At 37.2% G+C, this 25,300-nt stretch overlaps 3 protein-coding genes and 1 pseudogene across 4 annotated transcripts; 2 read left to right on the forward strand and 2 right to left on the reverse strand.

The window, feature by feature from the left end:
* Positions 1 to 1,690: 1,690 nt before the first annotated feature.
* chrna5 (cholinergic receptor, nicotinic, alpha 5) lies at positions 1,691 to 8,222 on the forward strand. 2 transcript variants are annotated; one of them, XM_085352738.1, is made up of 7 exons: positions 1,691 to 1,775; positions 4,225 to 4,376; positions 4,584 to 4,628; positions 6,606 to 6,715; positions 6,941 to 7,118; positions 7,205 to 7,900; positions 8,064 to 8,222. In XM_085352738.1, exons 1-7 carry the CDS (start codon positions 1,691 to 1,693, stop codon positions 8,220 to 8,222), a joined length of 1,425 nt encoding a protein of 474 aa, XP_085208864.1. The 2 variants fall into 2 exon arrangements, with proteins under 2 accessions (XP_085208864.1, XP_085208872.1); XM_085352746.1 differs by lacking the exon at positions 4,584 to 4,628.
* Positions 8,223 to 11,673: 3,451 nt separating this feature from the next.
* On the forward strand, positions 11,674 to 12,846 carry LOC146639438 (UDP-glucuronosyltransferase 2A1 pseudogene; annotated as a pseudogene).
* Positions 12,847 to 13,570: 724 nt separating this feature from the next.
* Positions 13,571 to 16,429, reverse strand: LOC146639439 (uncharacterized). Its single transcript, XM_085352758.1, has 10 exons — positions 16,405 to 16,429; positions 16,272 to 16,307; positions 15,868 to 16,167; positions 15,473 to 15,793; positions 15,262 to 15,354; positions 15,080 to 15,104; positions 14,838 to 14,905; positions 14,470 to 14,506; positions 14,292 to 14,362; positions 13,571 to 13,689 (listed from the first exon to the last, which is right to left on the reverse strand). The coding sequence occupies exons 1-10, from the start codon at positions 16,427 to 16,429 to the stop codon at positions 13,571 to 13,573; spliced, it is 1,095 nt and encodes a 364-aa protein (XP_085208884.1).
* A 7,882-nt stretch (positions 16,430 to 24,311) lies between these two features.
* Positions 24,312 to 25,300, reverse strand: LOC146639440 (uncharacterized). Its single transcript, XM_085351173.1, has 4 exons — positions 25,276 to 25,300; positions 25,143 to 25,178; positions 24,739 to 25,038; positions 24,312 to 24,664 (listed from the first exon to the last, which is right to left on the reverse strand). Exons 1-4 carry the CDS (start codon positions 25,298 to 25,300, stop codon positions 24,312 to 24,314), a joined length of 714 nt encoding a protein of 237 aa, XP_085207299.1.

Raw genomic sequence — 25,300 nt, forward strand, 5'->3', positions numbered from 1 at the left:
TCAAAGTTAGTGCGTCATTTATGAATTAACTGAAATTGTACACTTTCATTTTCACTGAATAAGGAATTAAATTCCAGTGTTTTGTCAGCACAGTCTGTAGGCGTTAACCATTATAAAGATTATTTTTGTTATGCATTGAAAGGTTTATATTGAAGCTGCATTTCTTAATGGATAAGTCATTCTGTATTCATTTTGTAATTTTGTTTGAATGATTCTTAATTCTTAGCTTTATATTTGTTTCTGTGTAATGTCATGTAAATGTTATGCGACCCTAATGAGGTTTGATCGTTTCTAAATTTGCAACCATTCTAAATGTATTGGTTTATAATATATAAGAGTTTCATATGTCGATATATAGCCTATGTAGATGCATGTCGGTGCATCTATGGTGGTTTATTGCACATACTAAAACTTTGGCTGTGAAATAACTGCAAGAGATGAATGTCTTCTGCTCATCTGCAAATCCTGAAATGTTTTTTCCAGGATTTGATTTTTTTTTGTAAAGATTTGCATGTAACAGATAATTCTGATATTTTTCAGAAAGGTCTCCCATTACCGTTTCACAGATGCTATGAAAAGTATAATAGGTTATATTTAACAGGTTTTAATACTAAATAACAAGACTGCTTTTACACACATAAGCCCTGCATACTCACACAAAATTGTGTTTTGTTATGTATTTAGTATTTTATAAAACAAAAGATATGACAGTAAAATGTAAATATGCTGCACTGACTTTGGAAAATGGTTTTCCAACAGAATTTGGTTAATATTTATCTTCCCCTTGCATGTTAACATTTCTGCATCCCACAATATGCTGTCACCATGGAAGCAAACATATTGACACAGAATTGTGGGGGGGGACAAGTATCACAAAATACATCATCATGTGTGGCAGTGGGCACCAGGTAATGATCTGGAAACTGTTGGTTAGATGCAAAGCAGAGTGGCAGTGGCAGAGCTTACCATTAGCTGCTGTGGAGAGGCAATGAGGTGGCTGCATGGAGGGTGCAATTATTCTTGCCTGTTATTAGTGACCACGAGAATGTTAGAGAAACGGGAAGGATGGAAAACGGTGATGGTGCTGGGGGCGGACTCTCCTAAGGAACAGGAGGAGGAGGGGATGAGCATGCGTTGCCTGTTCACAATTGGAGGCAGCAGGGAGTGAAGCAGCATCTGTGTAAGGCGAGAGAAAGAACCTGCATGTAATGGAGGAGCAGTACAGCAGCACTGCCGCTGTTGTTTGGACACTAACTACCTTCACATCCACTGTTAATCACTCTTAATGGGACAACCTCAGAGCAGGTATGGATACAGCAGCTGCATGCTCACATATTAAAATGTAATTTTTATCTTGGAGAGGGTCATCTTAGCAAGGTGAAGGTAGAACATATTCTTGACTTATGCAGATGTTGTTCTGGATGTTATAAGTGTGGTTGCAGTTTATTATTTAGTGTAGATGATGCTTATTTGTTTTTCACAGCCTTTCCCCTGAAATCCCTAAATAAGATTTTATTCGGCTTTAATAAAGACGAATAACTTGGGATTTGAGCGTTTACCCAAGGCAAGATTTATTTACCCAGATGTATAAAGAAGCCACGGTTTTTAATAACTATTGTTTTGAATATTTTATTTTCCAGCTCTGGGATGCCCAAGGTACCAGCTGTGTGGATCGAGTGCCACCTCTGATATGATGTGGAGAGCAGGAGGGGCAGCCACCTCTCTCACACTGCTGCTGCCATTGGTGTGCTGGTGCTACCTGTGCCACTCACTACGTGAGTGTTTTATGACCTGGGGATGCCTGATGACAGAGTAGCAGAGTTTTCTACAGAATATTGAAAAAAAATTGCAAGAGTTCAGCTACAAGGAGTGACTTGTGTCAGCATGTTAATATAAAATTTTATAATTTGTGCATTTGCTGTGAGTTTAGAAAAACAAGTTAGCTATCCTCTTACTGATCAAATATGTAAAAAATTCTAAAGCTAGTAACTAAAAGACTGTGTTCAATTTTAAATAGACTTCCTCTGAAGAAACAGAGTGCTTACTTTTTACTATGACACACGATTTTCACCTACATCAATAATTAACACTCTGTTTTCATTCGTTATCATTGACTGAAAACAGAGGGTCTGTGTGGATAAGTGGATGGAAAAGATAACCTTTGGTTATGACAAAAGAATAACTGAAGTCACTCTTGGAGAATTAACTTAGTAGAGGTTATTGGTGGACAGGTGAGGAACAGTAGAAAGTGAGAAAGGACAGGAATAATAATATAAACTATACCAACGGGAGGGAAGAAAGATCTGCTGCCATCATTAACGTATATACAAATATACTTTATTTGTCCATTATTTTGTGATCTCTTGTTATTAATGTTTTACATATTTGCCTGACTGTGGCAGCATGTGATCTTTAGAGAATTTATCACTGGAATCCTCAGCAACTCACATTATATATTCCATGTTTATTGCATTACATGCTTAGTGTTTTGAGATGCTTCCTATTGCACTGAACAAGCAGAAGCTAGCATTCATTTGAGTAAATGATTTAACATGAAATACTTTTTACGCAGTATTTATGTGTAAATATCATTTGCTGATAGAATTCAACATTTGCTGACACTGATAATGAATGAGCTCCAGGTTTTTCTCATATACTAAACACCAACTTTTTACTACATCATTTATGACTGAGCACATTCCCAGGTTACCAATAAATCATCAGTGATGAATGTAGAATCCAGAAGATTCTCCTGCTTGTTTTTCACCCGAGCAGGATGCTGGTGACAGTGCAGAAGAAGCTCTGAGAGATGATGAATTTGCTGATCACACAGTCATTGATTGAGGCTGTTTGAAGCCTTGTCTTTATTGATCCACGCAGCCTGAGAGTGACACCACATATTTGTGGTCAGACTTGAGGTAGATTTGGAGCCACATTCACTATCCATAAATTGAGTTTATTACCATGGAGGTGAAGAATCAGTAGCTTCTTGTTTGTACTGGTATTCTGATACAGCAAAGCGATGCAGCAGTTGTAAAACAGTTGAACCCTTAATGTGGTGGAATTGGTTTAATGCCATGACCACAATCTATGCCACCTACTCTATAAGTGCTTTGATTATAAAGAAATTTAGTTTATATAGTGAACAAACTAGGATTAGATGAATTAAAATGGTTGTTAAACACTGAGTGTATTTTAGCACCCTGTAGTTGTTTGTGTTTTAACAAGTCAGCTGAAGAAAAACTTCATGCCTAAAGATATTCTTGCCTAAAACTATTTTCCTAAAATTTGGCATCAACAGCAATTCCACAATTCACCGTGAACAGTCCAAGTTCAAGTCATGTTTAAAAGTTCACATCTTATGTTTACTTTTGTTACATATGCAGTAAAGATGGCAGGATACATTAGAAAGCAGTGACTTTTATTGAATAGGATTATCCTTCAAATGAGAATGTCCGCATTATTTACAATCGTTGCTGCATATAACTCACAGTGCAGTGATGTGATGAGAAAGGTGTATAGACATATCAGGTACTCACACTAGTGAAGGAATGGTACAAAGTAAATAGGAACTGAGCCAAATCGCTGCAGTGCTTCCTCTGATTACATTTTAAATTGCAGACATACATTTCATCAGTACACGTGCATGAAGCACAGTCTAACTGCAGTGTTTTATTTGGATATCGTTCTGAGGCTATACTCTGCAAATATTAACTGATGGCATCTTACAGACTGGGAACCTAAAAGAAAAAAAACTATTGCTTAAATTTGTCTCTAGCTAACCCATCATCACCCAGAACATCCCAGCTAAACACTAAAAATGTATTTTGAATGCTATATTCAAAAATACATTTCTTTTTGATCACTCCATTAGCAAAGGCTAAGTAGAAAATATTTGCTACCATGCTTGGCACTCATTGTAAAGGCTTCATACATTCTCTTTTGATGTAGTAATCTTAATTATATATTCAGTATGAGTTTGGTTCCTAACTTTGGTTTGCAGAGGTCATAGCCAGAAGCGCTACACATAAAACTAATATAAGTTCAGAAAGGTAAATGCAGTGCTGTTTGAAAACATACAGGGAATGGTTTAACTTTTTTTAACATGACTACCCTGTTAATAAGTAATGCTATATTTTTTGAATTACCTTAAAATAAACCAGTATAGCTAGATAGACAGATAGATATAGATATTTTAAAAATCATGTCTTTTCCATCTCTTAGGTATTCCAAAACTCTCCTCCTACGCAAAAGCAGAAGACAAACTATTCAAATATCTCTTTAAAAACTACCAGAAATGGGTTCGTCCAGTGGAATACCTAAACCAGACAATCCGTGTGAGGTTTGGACTAGCTATTTCACAGCTTGTTGACGTGGTGAGTATAAATCAGCACTGATTATTACTGTGATAATGTTTATCTATTTGTTACCAAGAAATCATATAAAGGACATAAAATAGTTTGTTCAAAGATTAAATGCCATTTAAATCACTGCTCTGTTCTCTGCTCTCTAAAAATATAATGTATCACTTAATATAAAATGTGAATGTTTTTTGTACAAAATGTGTTGTTTTACAATTCTAGGATGAGAAAAATCAGTTAATGACAACTAATGTTTGGATGAAACAGGCAAGTACCTCTATATCTGTACTTACAAAATGATGTAACATCATGTTGCGCCATTAATATTTTTATAGCACCTTTCTAATCTAAACTTACAAGAAATATTAAAAAATACATAAAGCCCTTGAATAAAAAGACGGCATATAATAATAGGAGGATGCTTATTCCACAGTCTTTGGGCCAAAACAGTAAAGGTACTCACCGGCTTTGTGTTAAGGCTTGAATGTGGAAGCTGTGACAGCAATTGATTCTCTTATCTGAGAGATCTGCTTGCTTAATGAAGAGTTAAGTATTTTGAGATATAAAGTGGAGCTCTATCATGTAGTGATTTAAAAGTAATCAATACAGTCTTAAATTGGATTCTGCAGGAATTGTGAAGCCAGTGTAGCTCTGCAAGAGCTGAAGTAAAATGTTTCTTGCATTGAGTGTTTGTGAATAGCGTTGCTGCCGTGTTTCGTACTAAATGTAGATGGAAAACTGCTGCATTGTTAAATGAGTAGCAGCATTCAATTATATTATTATATTCTGTCTGACCTTGGCAATATTTATAATCTGTAGAGATTAAGATTGAAGGGTTAATAGTCTCAGGATTTTGTTGTCCAACAGCAGGAAATTACACTATTAGGAATATAGTCAGGAGGAATGGGTGGTGGTTAGTGGTTAAGTTGTGATATTACTCTGGCCTAAGTTTTAGTGGTCTTGTATTGAAGTTTGTTTGCCAGTGACAGGTGGGTCACACATGGGCCTTAACACTTTGTATTAACTGGATAGAAGTAGCAGTCTTCACTCTGGGAATGGCTGCTTTGGCTTTTTAGGATGTATTATAACAGAAGAGCATAGACTGGACAGGAAAGCTGGGATAGAGAGCCAGGAAAGTTAAGTGGGAAATGCCCCAAAGGAGATTTGAATCTAGACTACTGCAATAGCCTTGAGGCATATGAGTCACACTCTCAATCCAGCAAGCTATACTAACACCCTATAAACCTGATTTCGTAAGGGGAGGCTGAATACACGCCTGCTTCTGTGTAAATAATCATTCTGTACAATACGATAATTTTTAATTCAACACTGTTTATAACTTGCATAGTTCACATTTCTGTATAGCTGTATATCTCATATTTCTCTATAGTTTTTTTATTTCATAGTTTTTCATATTTATATCCTGTTCATACATAGTTCGTACTCACTACAGCCTGTACATACTTATAGTTATAGCATATTCATAACATACCTTCATACCGTGTACATTATAACATACCATAATAGACCCATTTCTGTAATATATTTACATATCTATATTGACAGTCATGGCTAAAGCACTTCTAGATGGATGCAAACTGCATTTCATTGCCTTGTACCTGTGACATGTGCAATGAAAATAAAGTTGAATTCTATTCTATTCTATTTTTATCATAGTCTGGTACATTGCCAGATAAAACTGACATAGCTGTTCATTGTATGGAGCCATGTTCCCAGTGTATTCATGGTTCCTTGTTTTATCTCTTAACTGGTTAAATAATAATTGGCAATGACTTATGGCTTGGATCGTATTTCTACCACCAAACTATCTTCTCAGAACCTCTTACCAGCCAAATACCAATTACCTAAAGACAGGATTTGTTGTGCTGTCATCTCCCTCCATTATGATAGCTTGAGGGAAACCAGATGTTCGTAACCGTCCTTTTTTCTTCTATCCAGTCATCTTGTTACAGTCCTTATCACTTTCCATTTTCTTTGCCACCACTACCAAATTTCTCTAGTCTAAAGAATAAGTTGTTGTCACTTCTAACTAGCGGTTCCTCCTTGTTCCCAGTCTCTGCGCTAAGTCAACCAGCTACTAGCTCAGGTGCCATGAAATTATTACAAAAACTGACTTTCAAGAAAGGATATGAATTTTCAAATAAGTTTAATATGTATTTTAGCAACCCATTGATAGATTAGTTGTGGTTTTAATTGTTAAATGGACTCTTTTCCCTCACGTAGGAATGGACTGACATGAAACTCAGATGGAATCCTGATGAATACCTGGGCATCACATCGATCCGTGTCCCCTCAGACAGGCTATGGCTGCCGGATGTTGTACTGTATGATAAGTATGTCACTGTACTGTATATAAATAGGTTATTAAAAGATATAATGAAAAGCTTTTTCTTTTTTTCTTACATTTTCCTAATTTTCCAAATGATTTTCATAGTATATAAAGCAAAGAAAAAAAGTGGGGAGATTAAAATGAAGTAAAGGAAGTTGTTGTTCTGGATGTTGTAGGAGTACTCTTAAAGAAGCTGTTAGCTAAAATGTGGGCATATTTTTCTTAATAGTTCTGATGGACGCTTTGAGGGAACTATCACCAAGGCCGTTGTGAAGTACAATGGTACAATATTGTGGACACCACCAGCCAACTACAAGTCAGCCTGCACCATTGATGTCACCTTCTTTCCTTTTGACCTCCAGAACTGCTCAATGAAGTTTGGCTCCTGGACCTATGATGGCTCCCAGGTGAATTTCTATTATATAACAGCATCTGCAGTACATTAATATTGTAATAAACACTGATTAAGTAGATTCCCTTTTTGATTTAACAGGTGGACATAATTCTGGAGGACTTCCACGTAGACAAGCAGGACTATTTTGACAATGGTGAATGGGAGATAGTAAAAGCCACAGGCAGCCGTGGTCTGAGGACTGATGGCAGTTCTTCCTATCCCACCATTACCTACTTCTTCATTATCCGCAGGTTGCCTCTTTTCTACACCCTCTTTCTCATCATTCCCTGCATTGGCTTGTCCTTTCTTACCATTCTTGTTTTCTATCTGCCTTCAAATGGTGGTGAGAAGATCTCTCTCTGCACCTCAGTGTTGGTGTCGCTTACCGTCTTCCTCCTGGTCATTGAGGAGATCATCCCCTCCTCTTCAAAAGCAATCCCACTCATTGGGGAGTACCTGGTCTTTACCATGATCTTTGTCACACTTTCCATCATTATTACTGTCTTTGCCATCAACATCCACCACCGCTCTTCTTCTACACATCACAGTATGGCACCCTGGGTGAGGAAAATTTTCCTGCATCGACTTCCTAAATTGTTATGCATGCGCAGCCATGTGGATCGTTATGCCACAGCTGGAGTAGCCAGGGCTAGAGAAGCGGTGGGACTGGAAGGGATAAAGAGCTCGACACCTGAGCTCACTCAGCTCCTCTACACTCGACACAACCTAGAAGCTGCTTTGGAGTCTATTCGCTACATTACCATGCATGTGGTTAAAGAAAATCAGGTCAGAGAGGTGAGTTTTGTGGGTTTTTTCATTTGTAAAACAAAATCGCAAATTACAACAAAGACAGTAAACTTGGAAAAATTACGGATTCATTACCCTGAGTTAGCTTATATATGTGTCTCCCCATAACCATTAAGAATATAGAGACTGCCATGTGCTTCTTCTGTTACAGGTTGTTCAAGACTGGAAGTTTGTAGCCCAGGTTCTGGATCGAATGTTTTTGTGGGCCTTCCTCTTGGTGTCAGTCCTTGGTTCTGCTCTCCTCTTCATCCCAGTTATTTACAAATGGGCCAGTATCATTGTCCCTAGCCATGCTGGAAGTATCCTCTAATAACCACAGTTAGACTAACCAAAAATTGAAGCAAAGCACATAAACAGCTACTTCTAGTCATATTTGAGATATGATTATAGTCCTGCTCGGGGTTATTCTGTTTGCTATAGGTGTGCCAGAGCTGCACAGCTACAGCTTTGGGTGCCTTGTTTGCAGAGTGGAGAGAAACAGGCTTTGTCTCAAATCCATAACATGTACTGTTCTTATGTAGGCTTTCAGCATATAGTTGATTGATACTGGAATAATGAACAAACATGTACTCAGAGTAGACATATGTACTGAATACTACCAATTTGTAAATGTGTCTATGATAAACAATATTTTTCAACAAAGCACAACTGAAACATAAAAACCCTTAAAAATCTTTAGGGAAAGGGTATAATATGAGACTTAGTGTGTAGCAGAGTACATAATCACTATAGGATGAACTTGATTTTAATCTAAATTCTGCATTTGAGATTAAATATTACTTAGAAAAGATCATCTGCATTTCTGTCCACATTTCACATATAAATAAATAACAGTACAATATGATACATGTATTTGGCCTTGTCTGTTTACTGGCATCATTGAGTGGATTTATTGTTGGTTCTGGAAAAAGCACAATACAATATGGCAAGAACAAATCCCAGAGATTCCCATAAATCCCTTCATGAGGACATGAGGAAAAGCATACCCCATGAAGGCACTAGGACACGTTTTAAGCTTTATGTACTAGTTTTTGATGATCTTTTGAACTGTAGAACATAATCATGATTCTCACTTTTACACAGTATGCCCTATCAGCAATGTCAGATTCATTAGTAGTTTAAAAATAGACTATTCTTGCAGGTAAACACAAAATCTGACAAGGTGCACAATTGTGAAAGAGAACAGCTGGTCTTGGTAAATAAAAGATCAGCATTTCTCCACAATTTCCTTGAATTCCTTTGCCTTTTAGAAGGCTACAGTTATATGACCACAATAGATACAATTATTATTATGCTGACTGCATGTGTGTCAGTTATGTTCTTATATGGAAATAGGGTTGCCAACTCCCTGAAAAATAAATAAGGGACACCTCGTGGCCAGGGCCGGGCGACCCAGTTGTCTTCACCCTTCCCAGTGTGGTGAATTTTCTAGCTCTTTTTTTGTGTGTGAAATTATTTTTTTAACCATTTGACTTGAAGTTGATTTAAGTAGATGCATATTCTATTCTTTGTGATATGAACACATGTGAAACAAATGATCATTTAGCCATTTATTTTTAGCTCAAAATGACAACATTAACACGATAAAACAGGTCTCTTTCTTAAACAGAAGCCTGTCATGCTTAACTTTTGAGAATATAAGTAAATCTTTCTTTAAAAGCACTCTGTCCTGCTTAACTTAAAATAATAGAAAACAATAGAAAGAAAAATATTCTTGTAACAGTGCACATTTAGTGCATTTAGTACAATTGGCTTCAGTTGAGGTATTATTTCAGCTTTTCTAATGCTAATCAGCTGCTCCTGTTTGTAAACCCGCTTGTTCCCATGATTACGCATCATAACTCATCATCATTATTCATCTATGTATTACTTTTATGTATTAGTCATCAATTTGTTGTAATCATCTATCCTTGCAGTTGTTTATTACACAAAATAAATTATATTATCACACTTCTGGCCACATAGCGCTGATATTCACTGCACATGCCCATATTAACGTTTTCCAGCCAGGTGTTTTCCTTTTCCCATTCTTCCCTTTCTCTGAGGGGAACAAACATTGCTGCTCTAATGCTGGGCTTACACTGTGCGATTTTTGGCCCATTTTGAGCCGATTTTTGAGTGATCGGACCGATTTTGGCCTTCATCGTGCACCGTGTAGTATACGTGGGGTAACGAGAAGTGATTAACACCTCACGACCAGCTCCCGATCATCAATCGCTCGTGAGGGTGTCACCACAGGCGCTCACACTGCTCACGCGCAAACGTAAACGTCGGTGAAAAAGACGGCGCAGCACAGCTGTGCAGCGTGTGATCTGGACACAAGCGATGGAGGCACAACTTGTAGAACTTTGGAAAGCTCATCCGAGCCTTTTCGATGTGGCATCACAAAATTATCACGACCACAACAACCGTGAAAATAGTTGGATTTACACTGCTGCTCATTCACAGCTGCCTGATCATGTTTTTCATTAGCAATTTAGCAAAGTTGATGGTAGTGGTGTGTCTGTGTGAGTGAAAGACAGAGAGAGCGAGCGACAGATTTTCTGTTATAACCTTCATGTTATGGAGGCACAGTGTGAGCACTCAGGTCGCATCAGAGCATCGGGCGGTATAGTGTGAGAGTACATCGTGACATACGAACTTCTAACCCCTGCGAGTCAATCGTGCAGTTTGAGCAGGAGCTGAATAACGTGACTGAAAAAAATCGCACAGTGTTTGCCCAGCTTTAGGTGTACTGTCATCCGAGACTTGCACCGCAGAGTCGGCGTTTGTTCCCCTGTTGGCCATGCTTCTTGTTGTGGTCATCTGTTGTCTTCCGGTATTTTCTCCGCAAGCGACCTTTCCTCGACCAATGAGATGAGCGGTAATCTGAATTGTCATACTCGAATTGTCATAAGTGTGCTGTCAGCTCATTGGTCACAAAGCAGGAGAGGGGCTGGGAATTATGTTTTCAAACAAAGTGTTAATTCCATAAACATTTATAGACTACTTTTGATTCTCACTGTATTACGGGACAAAGTGCGTCCCTTATTAGCTCAATACGGGACGTGTACTTTTGTTTCGAAATACGGGACGATTCCGTATTTTAAGGGACGGTTGGCAACCCTATATGGAAACATTGTCATTTAAATAGTTTCTTTATTCATTCTCCCTCGCCCTCTTTGAGAAAGAGCAGACTCTCTTGCCAGGACTTGAATTTCACAGCACTTCCTTTCACCTTGAGGACATTTACTGCATACTTTGTGGAGACTGTAAGACAATCCATGGTCGCAGCACAAAAGACGCTTCAGGGACGGGATGTTTTTATTTCACTGAAATTTATTACAGAATTAAAAGCTATTTGAGGATGTCTCACCAGATTGTTTTGTTGTATGACTGATTTTTCATACCTCAGATAATTCTTTCTAAGTGGAAAAAATGGTGGGGAGGTTTACTTCACTTCTGGAAACGTTTGAAAAACCAGGAAGACTGCTTTTGTCTCCGGCCTTTAGTTGAGCCTGCACTGCCCCCGCATGGCCTTATTTTCACATTACAGCTATGTGAGCGTATTGATGAGTGACATTTGATTTTCCACTACACCACTAAAATACAGAGACTATAAGTTGAAATAATAAACATAGTTGGAGGGGGGGTAAAGGATGTTAGGAATAAGGACAGCTAAAAATGCAGGTGAAAAAGGATTAATTAGCACAAAGCTAGGTTTTTAGCTTTTTGAGTTTGCAGGTTGAAATGTTTAATGATATGATGGAATCATATGCAAAATGGCTATCATGCTTGAAGATGAGAATTTGATGAGTAATTTAAAGGTGCACAAATATGACCTAGTCCTCACTGACCCAGCATGGGGTGCAGGCATATTAATCGCCTGAAATTACCTCTGATCTATAATGTACAATTCGCAACTAGTGGGGAGGGACACTTGGCCATTGCACCTTCACCATTATCGTATATCCCAATAACTGGTTCTGGGCTGACAGACAGCATGACTTTCATACAGACAGTCAAAAATCTAATTTGCTATGTCATCTGGTAAGCACAGGACATATTTTTAATCCATCCTCAGTATCAAGCTGTTTTCAATAAATTCTTTGGCTCAGATGTTACATATTGTGGCTTATTACAAGGAGCAGACCTGTGGCTCATGAGAGTGGACTTTGTGTTTGAGTTCCCTCGACCGACCATGCCTAATGTTATCTATATAGGAGGATTTCAGTGTAAACCTTCAGAACCACTTCCTGAACACTTTGTGCAGAGTTCTGGAGAGCATGGCTTCATCCTCATGTCTCTGGGGACTTTTGTGACTGAACTTCCTGCTGATATAACAAATGAGATCGCTGCAGCTTTTGCTAAACTACCACAGAAAGTCATCTGGAAGTATAAAGGTGACAGGCCAATTGGTCTGGGTAATAACACTTTATTTGTTGATTGGATGCCACAGAATGACCTTTTAGGACACCCTAAAATAAAATTATTTGTGTCACATGGAGGAACAAACAGAGTCCAGGAAGCTATTTATCATGGAGTTCCCATTGTGGGCCTACCTGTGTTTTTTGACCAGTATGATAACCTGCTTCGCTTGAAAGAAAAAGGAGCAGCTAAAATTCTTACATTAGCCATTGTGGATAAAGATGATAATTTTCTGAAGGCCTTACATGAAGTCATGAATGATCCCTCCTACAGGGCGAACATGCAGAGACTTTCCAGGCTACACAGAGATAAACCAGTAATGTCACTGGATAACGCTCTCTTCTTGATAGAGTTTGTCATGAGGCACAAAGGAGCAGCTCACCTGAAAGCAGAGTCCTACAGAATGTCCCGGTATTCCTACCACTCTGTAGATGTAGTACTATCTTTTTTAGCTGCTGGTGCATTAATTACTTTTTTTTTTAAATCTCTTGTGTTCTTTAGGCTGGTATGTCTTGAAAAATGCCTAAAAATTAAAACTAATAGGTTGAATAAGAAATGATAAGACATGGTTTGTGTTATTTTGCAGATTTCAGTGTAGTTTTCCCCAGTTATGTTACAAATCAAAGCTACTGTCAAATGTGAAAGTTCATTCAACTGAATAAAAATTACAACCATAAAACCCTGATCCCTGTGTCCACAGTCTATGTCCCCATGGTGAACAGTAGAATGTGCTTTTTCTATTTTAATTATTTAATTATGCAGGATAATGTGATAGCCTTCCCAAACCCCAACCTCAAATTTATTAAACATGTTCTGTATGGATTAGAAACAATTTATTGAATACAAATACATCTAATTACCACAATAAAAACATAATAATTGTAAATTTGAAAGCTATACACAGTGAGTATTTTTTTATTGTATTATATACATATTATATACATTTTTATGATGGATTGATGGAAATAAGGGGTCACAAAAATGTGAACACATCTCTAGGAAAAATATAAAACACTAATGTCTGCATGCTCTAGAGTGAAAGCAAAATGCAGACTATTTTATAAAGCATGGTAAGTACATCTATGCCTTTGATCAAAATGTTTTATGAAGAAACAAGAAACAGCAAGTTGGAGCAAGTCTTTCAATTCCGCTGTGTTGCTGATAAACATCTGTGAATGCCGATGCTTCGCAGCCACTACACTTTCAGAAAACATTGCCACTCATTCTGAACATGATCATTGCCTGCAGTCATTAATTAGCTGAAACATAGAATGAAGAGGAACTGGGGGTGGGGACGCTGTTGTCTTTCTTTTTACGTTTCATTGATGAACTATATAGGCATTCTGGCCTTGAATCTGCAGGCACATCATCTGTGGTTGGAAAGTTTCAGTTAAATAGTGGTCGCAAGTGTTATTTAGACATGTGTTTAATGAGTTTCAACACTCATGGTCTTGCCTTTCGCCTCTTTTCCGGTAACCATCTTTACTGACAGAATTAACTATTCTAATTCAGGCAGCATGAAACACTCTTTCACACATTTCCTGTGGTCTTCCTGTAAGACTGAGTAAAGCAACAAAGACAAACCTTCTGGTTTCAAGTATTAAAACACCATTTGTAATAAGTTCCCAACAATATGTTTTCTTATTCTAATAACTTCATGCTCAATCCAGCTCAAGACTAGAAGACATAATAACTACTCTTAGGTAATACATGTTGTATTTGATAATGCAACATGTCATCATGTTGCATTCATCTTACATTGCCAATTGTGATTGACTGAATATATTAATTTTAAAGTACTTTTAGTACCGTACTTTAGTAAAATGTATTACTTGGCATGCTGCTGATTAATGTTATGGGACTTATCATCTCTTTTATGTTCATGTTAGGCAATAAAGTCACCTGAATGACTGTTAAAAGGCATCAAAACTATGTCTATTATAGCACAATGAAACACAATGTGATCGCTTACCTACAACAGTGTACGCGTCTTCAAAATTTTCAGAAGGCAATGAAACCTCAGCTGCCAGATTGTTTGGACACCTGATGATAAAATGTTGTTAATGATCAGATTTCATTACTGCTCATGCTTTTGTTGTTATTACACATTTTTTAAGTGTACAGATTTGAAAATAAAAATATATTCTTACGCGTCATCATACTCTATGCTGAAAGAGTCTTCTTTTTCTGATAAAAACACACACACAAAAACACAGTGAAATACAGAGAAAAATTAAAGTTCATAGCAATTTCTATTTATAACAGCTGTATATAGCTCACTTTTGAAAGCTTTGAAAAATTTAGTCGTTAATGAAACAGATGTGATTTGAATAGTTTTAAATAGTTTTTTTGTTTGAAAGAATATGAATGTATAACTGTTTGTGAAATTACACAGAAATCCTTTCTTGGATTAGAAAAGAGCAGAACACAGATAAGATTTTCATTCTAAGTCATCATATGTAACTTTATCAAAAATTCCCTACAGTATGTCTTGACTGTAACTCCATTTTGACCATACCGTCTTCCCACTCTTCCTGCTCCTGCTGTTCCTCCAACATGTCTGAATTTGCCTGCTGAGTCGTTGCACTGTAAAACAAAACAAACGAAACATATTTCAGTGGTACATTCACTTTTTCAGTGATATAGTGCATTCAGTATATAGAACTTTACACACAAAGACAAAACATAAAAAAATAATTTTCCTAATAATAAAAATCACAGAAGTGTCCAAAAAATTATGCATATTGAATTAAAGCTCACCGTGGTCTGCAAGAAGTTGAGCGAACTGTTGAAACGCAAAACAAATATAATTTTAAAGCAAAATATTGCATGCAGGTATATTCGGCTATATTATGTGGTTGGTTTGATTAATCCATACAATAAACAATGACTTGTGAAAAAAATGTGAAGCCTAAAATTATTTTTAATTATACTTATTTGACCTATTTTGTTGCAAATCCACCAAAGACATGCCCCGAGTGATAGCATCAAGGTTATTACTCCAACATGGAGTAATACTGTAGACACCAAATCAACTGGAAAGTAAAATAAGATGATTAATTTATTTAAAAATATATTTCAGTATAAAAATAATACATTATTATAAAAAATACGTCTATTTAAAGCATTTTTGAAACATTCAGAGAGCCTTACCTTTGACCTGAAGAAATACTTTGTTTGTTCCATGAACTGTGTGCTCATGCTCATAGAAGCATTTTGATGGCAGCACTATGCAGCTGTAATGACCTGAATCCCTCAAAACCGCACCATCGATGATGAAAGTTGTCAGCATCTGAGAGACATTAAAGACTTGCACTTGGAGAATCGTGACATTCTTCCTCAGGTAAGCGTAGATGAATTTACATCCACCAAGAGTTTGAATATGTTGAGACACTGTGCACTGGAATTCAATATGGTGTCCCTCATGAACAGTGGATGACCCAACTATTGAAATGTCTGCTGGGAGAAAATTGGCTGCATGGAAACAGGAGAAAATGAGTGGAAAGAAATAACAATGACATCATGTGTTCAGGAGTCAAAACACTTACCTATGACCAGAATCTCAATGATGTCGTCTCCTTTCTTGGCTACTTCAGAAAGTGTATAATGATTCGGGGAATAAACACAGCTGTAATTTCCACTGTGATTAAGACTAGCTCTGGATATGGTGAACAGGGTGTCACTTTGATCTTGTTTCTGGGTGCGATTCTGGATTCCGCACCCATTTATTAACAAATAAACATGGACACTTGAGTCTTTCTTTTTTCCAAATGTGCTGCATGTTACATAAAGGTCACTGTTTTCACTTATAATTGTCTGCTGGGCCAGGATCTTTGCAGGAAAAATATCTGTGAGACATCATAGTGATTAACATATGTAAAGATAAGTGCAGCTCAGTAACATATGGGAATACAGAAGAGACATATCTTGTATTGAGGGAAACTGAACTTACCTTCGGTTTGGCTTATGACCTGATTTGTCAGAACACCTTGAAGAAAAGAAGTGAAAAATCTAATGAATCCTGTCAGCTTAAATAAAAAACAGTTTGACTGAAAGACATAGATGTTATCTGTTAGTGCACTCACACAGAAGAGTAATTATTATGTTCATTGTTATAGACAATGAGCCGCCCTTACAGACTCTCTGCAGCGTATCTTCTGAAAGCTTCTCAAAAGTCTTGCTCAAACCACAGAGAGTAAAAAAGGAGAAACTACACTTCCTGTTATTTGTAAGGTGACACGTGATATTTCAACATTTTTGACTGGATAAAAAATAATATCTACAAAAAATAAAATTCAGAGGAGTGTGTTCTTAAACCATTTTACTTTCAAATACATCATATCACAAATTGATTTCCACTGATGTTTCTTTAGTTGTATAATAAGTCATTCTGACATACAGACAATTATACCCAATACAGGATGCTTATCTTCTTTCACTCGCGCTCACTGAGGAAATATACATAATAGATTTTCACACATATTTAAACACACATATATACACTCACAAAAGTGAGGCTTTCACCATAACACAAAGCTGAACACTGATTTAAAAGTGCACTTTGACTGATTCTGATTCAGCTGACTTTAACAGATTAGACTGACTGGTTCTTTTTCTGGATATCCAGAAAAAGTACAATATTATTTGCTTTGCATTTTTGTAAAGGATCCAGTGTCCAGTGTGTCTGTATGCTTGACAATTACAGCTTTTACCCCAGGCATGCTGGGGTGTTCATAAAAGATTTATGAAAAGTTTCAGAAAAATGAAACTTGCGGTGTGTGTGTGTGTGTGTGTTTCATAAATATAATATTATTTACAGATTCACTCAAACCTATCTTCTTACAATTCTAGATCAACGTGTATTCAGGAGTGGGTCACATGCTTACGTTTGCATGCCTCAAACATTAATGATAACAACTTCAGTATTTATCAGTTCCATTCTTTAATTCTCAGGCTTGCAGCGGCAACATAATCTGCAGCACTAACTTGTTGCTCTAATGTTTTCCTTCCTTTTTCCTAACCCCCTTTCCGGCTTACATTCGACCTTTTCGAAATAAAATATCTGTAAACGTCACAATGGTTACACTACTTTTTCCAAAGGTCCTTTTTGTCTTTGTACACAATGTTTAAATATCCTCAAAATTCACAAATTACATTTTCTTAAATTATTACATGTTCCAGAAAGTAACTGCTTCAGAGTTAGGCAGGACCTCTTATAATGCATTTGTAACTTTTAATGTCCAATCAAATAAGGGCGCATGTATTGCAGCAATCTGAACAAATTAAGTTACATATCTCTTTAAAATGACTAGGAAGTAACTTGTAGTAACAAAGATTTACCATGGGATGTCAGCCTTTGAGCAAAGTGTCAAAGAGTCTCACATGAAACTAAATTTTAAAAAAAGTGGAATCGTTTGATGTGGTTTCTGGAAACTAAAAATAAATTAACTTACACCATCTTTCTAGGTTGATTTTATATATTTAATTTAAGCAAGGAGAAAGAGTCACAGTCTTTCTTTGTTAGTGCAGTAGATCTGATTTAGCATCTTTTTTCCAAGTGTGTCTTAGGTCAAGACAGGGAACTTTAACTCATCTCGTCATCTCATTTACAGGATAATTTAAAGATCCCAGATAAAACTCATGTAAGCTCAGCCTGCCTGGGTTTAAGCCCAGGACTGTCTCAATGTGAAGAATAGTGCTAACCACTTTGCATGTGGTACTGGGCAAATGTTTTAGCCACTATTGAGGCCAGTGATTCCACACAAAAAGCCACAGGGGGCAATTTAGTGACAAGAATATCATAAAAGAGAGCTTATGGCAAAGGCCTGATTTCAGAATCCTAACTTCAATATGAAATTGCATTTTCTTTTTTCAAATGGGGGGTGTTGCTGTTTTTGCAGAGTATCTAACGAATGAAAGCAACAGGTTATCAAATGCATCGTCTGAACACTGCCAGCAGTCACCTTCTCAGGATCACTCTCTGCTAGGTTATTAATATCAGCCTGGCAACAGTTGGAGGTTAAGACGCATGCTTTAATCAGCGATGCATGGTAGCGGATGTTCAACAGAAAGCAGTAGATGACGAGGTATATCTGATGGCAAAGGGTAGGAGAGTCATACACATCGTGATAGACAGATACACAGTGTAACTTTTTCACCACAGTCAGAGGGCAGGCAGAAGACAAGCACTGTGAGAAAGGAGATTAGGATTCATGGGATGATCATGTTAATTGCAAAGAAAGGAGGGAGATGACGGATGCACAAAAAGTGTGTTATATCTTTGTAGATCTCCTTTCACTAGTTCTACTTAATGTTGTGTTTATAACCAGGTTCATCAACAATAACCCATTTGTCTGTCTCACAGAAGTCCTTGAGGCTTGTAGTTGAACTAATCAGCCCCAAGTTGGCCTTGGCTTTGTTGTTTGTCCAAGAATCAAACTTTTCTTCATTGTGCAGTTTAGTTGATCAAATTGGTGAATGGACTAACATTAACTGGAACATGGATTAAAGAAAATATGGGGCTGACAAAGCTGTTGCCTTTATTTTAATGTTTGAAGGAGGCGGCACACAGGCATGCTGGCAGCTTACAGGCAGATTGTCTGTGGTTGGAAACGGTCATCTCTATTTAGACACTTGTGAGGTTGCCTCTCCCCTCATTTCTGGTTACCGTTTTTCATGACAGAATTAACTATTCTAATTCAAGAAGCACACCTGTTCTGTGGTCTTCCTGTAAGACTCAGTGAAGTAACACAGACAAACTTGCTGGTTTGAAGGGACAAAAAAGGTTTATAATAAGCTGCTCGTGTTTGTTTTTGTTATTCTTATCAAACTTGTCCTCAATCTAACCTTATTGAGCTGTAAAACTCAAAATGACAAAACAGCTACTGACAGGTAATAAATGTTGGATTTGACAACTGCATTCCTCATACTGCCAATTTATGCATGTTAGCAGTGAAGTCACCTATGTAATTTTTAAAAGATATCATAACCATGAGTTTTACAGTATAAGGAAGTCAAACGCCATGCAATCATAGTATACACAGATTCACGACTGCCAAAATATGTTGAGCACTCACCTTTCTATATTGTTTTGATACTTTTTTATTTGAGTTTTGTAAAGTGTACATAAAAGTATTACCAGTATTTTTATACTGGTAATACTTTTAATACCTGTTACTGGTAATACCTGTTATAAATCACTCTATACTTCTGGTATAGAAGTATGGAGTGATATAAATGATATAAATCACTCTATACTTCTGGTCCATTTGTCACCCAGCTGTAAAGAAACACTCTGAAATCACAAACACTTGTATTTATTTGCATTTATTTAAACCGAACCTCTGCACAGAGGGAACTAATGCAATTGTAACCAGCAGATCTGAGGGTCAATCCCTCAGTCCTACACATATATACATTTAGCCTCACACTTTGGGGGAGGGTCCCCATGAGCTTTAAAATATGCTATAAAACCCTGGGGATTCCCTTATATGGCAACAACAGCAACTCATGGCCAGAGTGGTGTGTGTGGGTGTGTGTGTGTGTGTCTGTGTGGTACCAGCCTGTGCTGATACTTGAGTATGTGTGTATATATATGTGCTACGTAAGCATGTGCAGAGTGGATGTTGGACGCACGGTTAGTCATGAGAAAAACCATTCATGTAACCAACATCTTACTGAAAGATTGTATACTCATGACATCTGTCTGCTTTTACCCTATTCTGTGCATACTATTCTTCATATTTCCTTTTATGACAGGCAGACCCCCACTGTCAATAAATTCCTCTCTCTCTACAATTACACACACCCAAATCCTTTCCCATTCCTCTGATCTGATGACAGCTGCACCCTACCATCTAAACAAACTTGAGCACATTTTATTCTAATCATAATTTTCTTGTACTCACAAACTTTAAACCAGCCTAACAGCTGTATATACAGTAGCTACCTTAAATGAAATTTCATTAAAGCTTTGGGAAACAGATATTATCAGGAGTAATAGTTTTAAATGTTTTCTTAAGCACTGAGCGTATGAATGTTAGTGGAATAAGACTGTTGTCTTTCTTTGGATTTGAAAAAGAACAGATCTCGGATAGATAGGTTTTCTATTTCAGTCATCGTGTGTAATTCTATTAAGAATTCCCCAGACTATGTCTTTACTGTAATTCTATTTTCACTATACCTTCCTGTGCTTCCCTCTATCTGCTCTTGCTGTTCCTCCAATATGTCTGCATTGCCTGCTGACTCATTGCACTGTAAGAAAACACATTTCAGTGGTACATTCACTTTTGCATTGGGTGTTTATAGGCACACTAACACATTAACACACACTTCAACAGTCATAACAAATAATTTTTCTACTAAAATGTCCATGTACACACGATACATAAGTATTTAAAAACATCAGACTAAATTAAAGCTCACCGTGGTGTGCACAAAACTGAATGAACTGTTTTAAAACATAAGATTTTAAAAGAAAACAAAACATGCAGGTTTACTGAAGTACAATATGTGATCTGTCTTATTACCCTGGAACGCCATATAGAAAAAATATGGAACCAAAATTTTTTTGATTATTAGGTATTTGATTACACTTGACCTTGTAACCCTAACCCTGGACCCAGAGTTGACTCAGCCTCTTCAAGTGCTCTGATTCTATTGCTGTACAGTAACTCAGTCTGACATACCGACAGTAGTACCCAATATAGGATCCTATCTTCATTCACTCTCACTGCTCTGGGAAATTATATAGGAAATCAAAATTGACAACAGCTATAGCTATTCAAATGTAAAATAATCTCTACAGAAATTTTACATGTTTTTTCAAATGTCTTTACAAGACATTTTATTTCATCAATCTGAAGAAACTGCGTTACATATCCCTTTATAAAAACAACCTGGGAGTGGCTTAAAGTAACAGAGATTTACCGTTGGATGGTACTTTCATACTTTGAACACAGTTTGTGCCGCTTGATTTCCAAACACGAACATCTAAATCAAGTTTTTTCTAAATGAAGAGTGTAATGTGGTATCTGGAAACACAGAAGAAACCAACCAACAGAGACTTGATATCATTCTGTTGTTCGAGGCCTGATGTTTTGTCCTGGTTTTGCATGGGACTTAATGAATGGTACAGAATTTTTTAACTAATAGTCTGAACACTGTTAACAGTCACCTTCTCTCTCTGGCCTGGTCATGAAAATCACTCTGGGCAGCATTTCAAGAAACCCACTTGCATGGTTATACATCTTTGGTGTCATGGTCTCTCATATATACATGGTGTTACTTTTTCACCACAGTCAGAGGGCAAGTAGAAGACAAGCACAGGGAGAAAGGAGATGAGGAGGCAAGGACTAATCGTGCTGACTGCATAGAAAAGAGGGAAACTGCAAATCCATAAAAAGTATGTGATAGATCTGTTCAGATCTCTTCACAGCACTTTTACTTGTTATCATGTTTATAAGCAGGTGTGTCAATAATTGTAGGGTAATTTCCAATAAACCAAGTTCAAGAAGAGAGTCTATGGCTGACGCGTGCTCCTGGTTTCCAAAAGAAATGCTTCCAGTTGCATTATGATGTGAAGACTGTTTATTTATTGCAAACTGAAGATATAACAATGAACTCCTTCCTAAGTAAGCATGAAAGTTCCAAAAAATAAGCAGTTATCCAGAACTACCTGTGCACACGGTCAGAAAAACCATGTGACTCCTAACCTCTCTGTCCATGCTCCTCCCCTTCCCCCTCACACAGGGTTTCATGCTACTATTGCACTTACATACTTAAAGTGAGAGGTACCCCTTTTTAGGTTCCAATCCCAAACAGTGACATAACATTACTTTATGTAAACACATAATTAATCCTGTAAAGATGACTTATGTAATGAATCTATGAATTATGAAACGAACACGAACTCAATTGTAAACAAAAATATAAAGCAGATGTCTGGCGCCTACAATAATAATCCGTTCGCCTTTCTCCCAGAAGTATTTGAGGTTGATAGGATCCCCTGTAAGCACCAAATCAATTTGGGCTTTGTCGTAGATCCATGAAAACACATCAGAAAAAAAAAAATCCCAAAATCATGCTGAAAATCTACATATTTTATATATACTTTTTCAAATATTTGATGTAAATGAAAATGATAAACCTACAGAGGGTGGAAATCTGTCATAGTGAGTAATCCAAACCACACAGCAGCATAGTGTGCATACTGTTTAATGACTAAACACATGTTTTGGATGGATCATCTTAGGTGACATCTTGACTGAAGTTTGGTCTGTTTTCAGTGTCTTTGCCCTGTCATATGATTGCATTTTTTCTCCCCATCGGGGAAAAATGTTTACATTCACCTGCCATCTTCATTGTGCTGATTTATTTATGTATTATTATTTCATTATTCTAACAATAGTATTGTAGGTAGCCATCAGGTAGCACAGCATTATATGCCAGATAGCACAACTTCATTAACCCTACAAACATTGACACAACCTTGTTTCTGTCTTTCTGTATTCATTGAAGAAAGGTAGCAGTCATCAGCAGCTATCTCTGTTTATACACGTATGAGCTTGACTCTTTTCTGTTTTTCAAGACAGAATTAACTATTCTAATTCAGGCAGCATGAAAGACACGCCACATCTATCCTGTGGTCTTTCTGTAACACTCAGTGAGCTAACAGACACAACCCTGCTGGCGTGAAACAGCAAAAACAGCATTATAATGAGCAACATTTTGCATTTGATAAGCAAGGGGACTTCTCATATTCTCATGTATTTGTATATTGTATTATAATGATAACCATATTTTACAGTGTTTAGTGTTAAAAATATGTTATTTGGTATGCAAACTCATGACCTCTTATTAGGTTATTGTTAGAAAACTCAATGACTGTCAAAAGGCATTAATGCTGTAAAGCAGGGGTGGGGGAACTCCAGACTTGAAGGGTCGGTATCCTGCAGGTTGTAGATGTGTCCTTGATCCAACACAGCTGCTTTAAATGGCTAAATTACCTTCTCAACATGTCTTGAAGTTCTCCAGAGGCCTGGTAATGAACTAAACATTTGATTCAGATGTATTGACCCAGAATGATATCTAAAACCTGCAGGACACCGGGCCTTGAGGCCTGGAGGTCCCCACACCTCCTGTAAAGCCTTCAACCATGAAATAATTGCCAGAAAAATCTTCTGAAATTAAAAAAAAGAGAAATTTAATATTAAATATACAAAGTAATAAGGCAAAAAAAGAAGAAGACAGATTTCTTTTATAAATCTTCTACTATTGAAATTTCTATTTTTGAGGATTACAGTTTAAAACAACAACAACAAAAATCCAGAACTTGACAATCTGGGCAATGAGCTACCAGAACTTTTTCTGTAATTTTACATATTTATATTTTACAATTTAAAGAGTTGTGCTGATATATTTATTTTCCTTTATCACGTAGAGAAACAGTTAAATACGTAACTTCTTTACAATGAAAGGAAGGGGAGTTTCATCACTTCAAGGGCGTAATTTCCAGAGGGTTTATGACCCCCCCCCCTCCAATAATCAGACTCAACCAATATACCCCCCCCACCCCACCTCACCTCCCCATAAAATTATGAATTATTTTGCATAAATAGGCTGTTGATTTTCTTTACTCACTTCGGGTATTACCAGCAAAATAGTTGCATGTTTAATCATCTGGGAATATACCCAGATTTATTTAGTCAGAGATATTGACGACCCCCCCCCCCAGCACAAACTTACGCCAGTGCACCACTTAACTAGTGGGCTGTGTGTGGCCTGCAACATAAAATCAGTTTGACACTCCTGATCTAGATCGTCCCCCTCTCTCATCCCGTCATTTCCTCAGCATGTGTGCATTTGCCTGTTTGTTGTTTGATCCACAAAGGGACGCCACCAGTAATACCATCAAGGTTATCACTCCATAACGCAGTAACCCCAGAGAGATGAAATCCACTGGAAAGCACAAAAAGACAGCATAAACAAGAATTTAAAAAAGCATTTTTGAAACATTCAGAGACCCTTTGACCTGAAGAAATACTTTGTTTGTTCCATGAACTGTGTACTCATGCTCATAGAAGCATTTTGATGGCAGCACTATGCAGCTGTAATGACCTGAATCCCTCAAAACTGCACCATCGATGATGACTGTTGTCAGCATCTGAGAGACATTAAAGACTTGCACTTGGAGAATCGTGACATTCTTCCTCAGGTAAGAGTAGATGAATTTACATCCACCAAGTGTATGTAGGTGTTGAGACACTGTGCACTGGAATTCAAGATAGTTTCCCTCATGAACAGTGGATGACCCAACTATTGAAATATCTGCTGGGAGAAAATTGGCTGCATGGAAACAGGAGAAAATGAGTGGAAAGAAATAACAATGACATCATGTGTTCAGGAGTCAAAACACTTACCTATGACCAGAATCTCAATGATGTCGTCTCCTTTCTTGGCTACTTCAGAAAGTGTATAATGATTCGGGGAATAAACACAGCTGTAATTTCCACTGTGATGAAGACTAGCGCTGGATATGGTGAACAGGGTGTCACTTTGATCTTGTTTCTGGGTGAGATTCTGGATTCCGCACCCATTTACTAACAAATAAACATGGACACTTGAGTCTTTCTTTCTCCCAAGTGTGGTGCATGTTACATAAAGGTCACTGTTTTCACTTATAATTGTCTGCTGGGCCAGGATCTTTGCAGGAAAAATATCTGTGAGACATCATAGTGAGCAATATATGTAATGATGAATGCAGCTCAGTAACATTTAGGAATACAGAAGAGACATATCTTGTAATGAAGGAAACTGAACTTACCTTCGATTTGGCTTATGACCTGATTTGTCAGAACACCTTGAAGAAAAGAAGTGAAAAATCTAATGAATCCTTTCAGCTTAAATAGAAAACAGTTTGACTGAAAGACATAGATGTTATCTGTTAGTGCACTCACACAGAAGAGCAATTATTATGTTCAT

Source organism: Diplotaxodon limnothrissa, linkage group LG1 (genome assembly GCF_057381915.1).
Source record: "Diplotaxodon limnothrissa isolate DT_005_m linkage group LG1, D_limnothrissa_male_GT1.1, whole genome shotgun sequence".
Lineage (NCBI taxonomy): Eukaryota > Metazoa > Chordata > Actinopteri > Cichliformes > Cichlidae > Diplotaxodon > Diplotaxodon limnothrissa.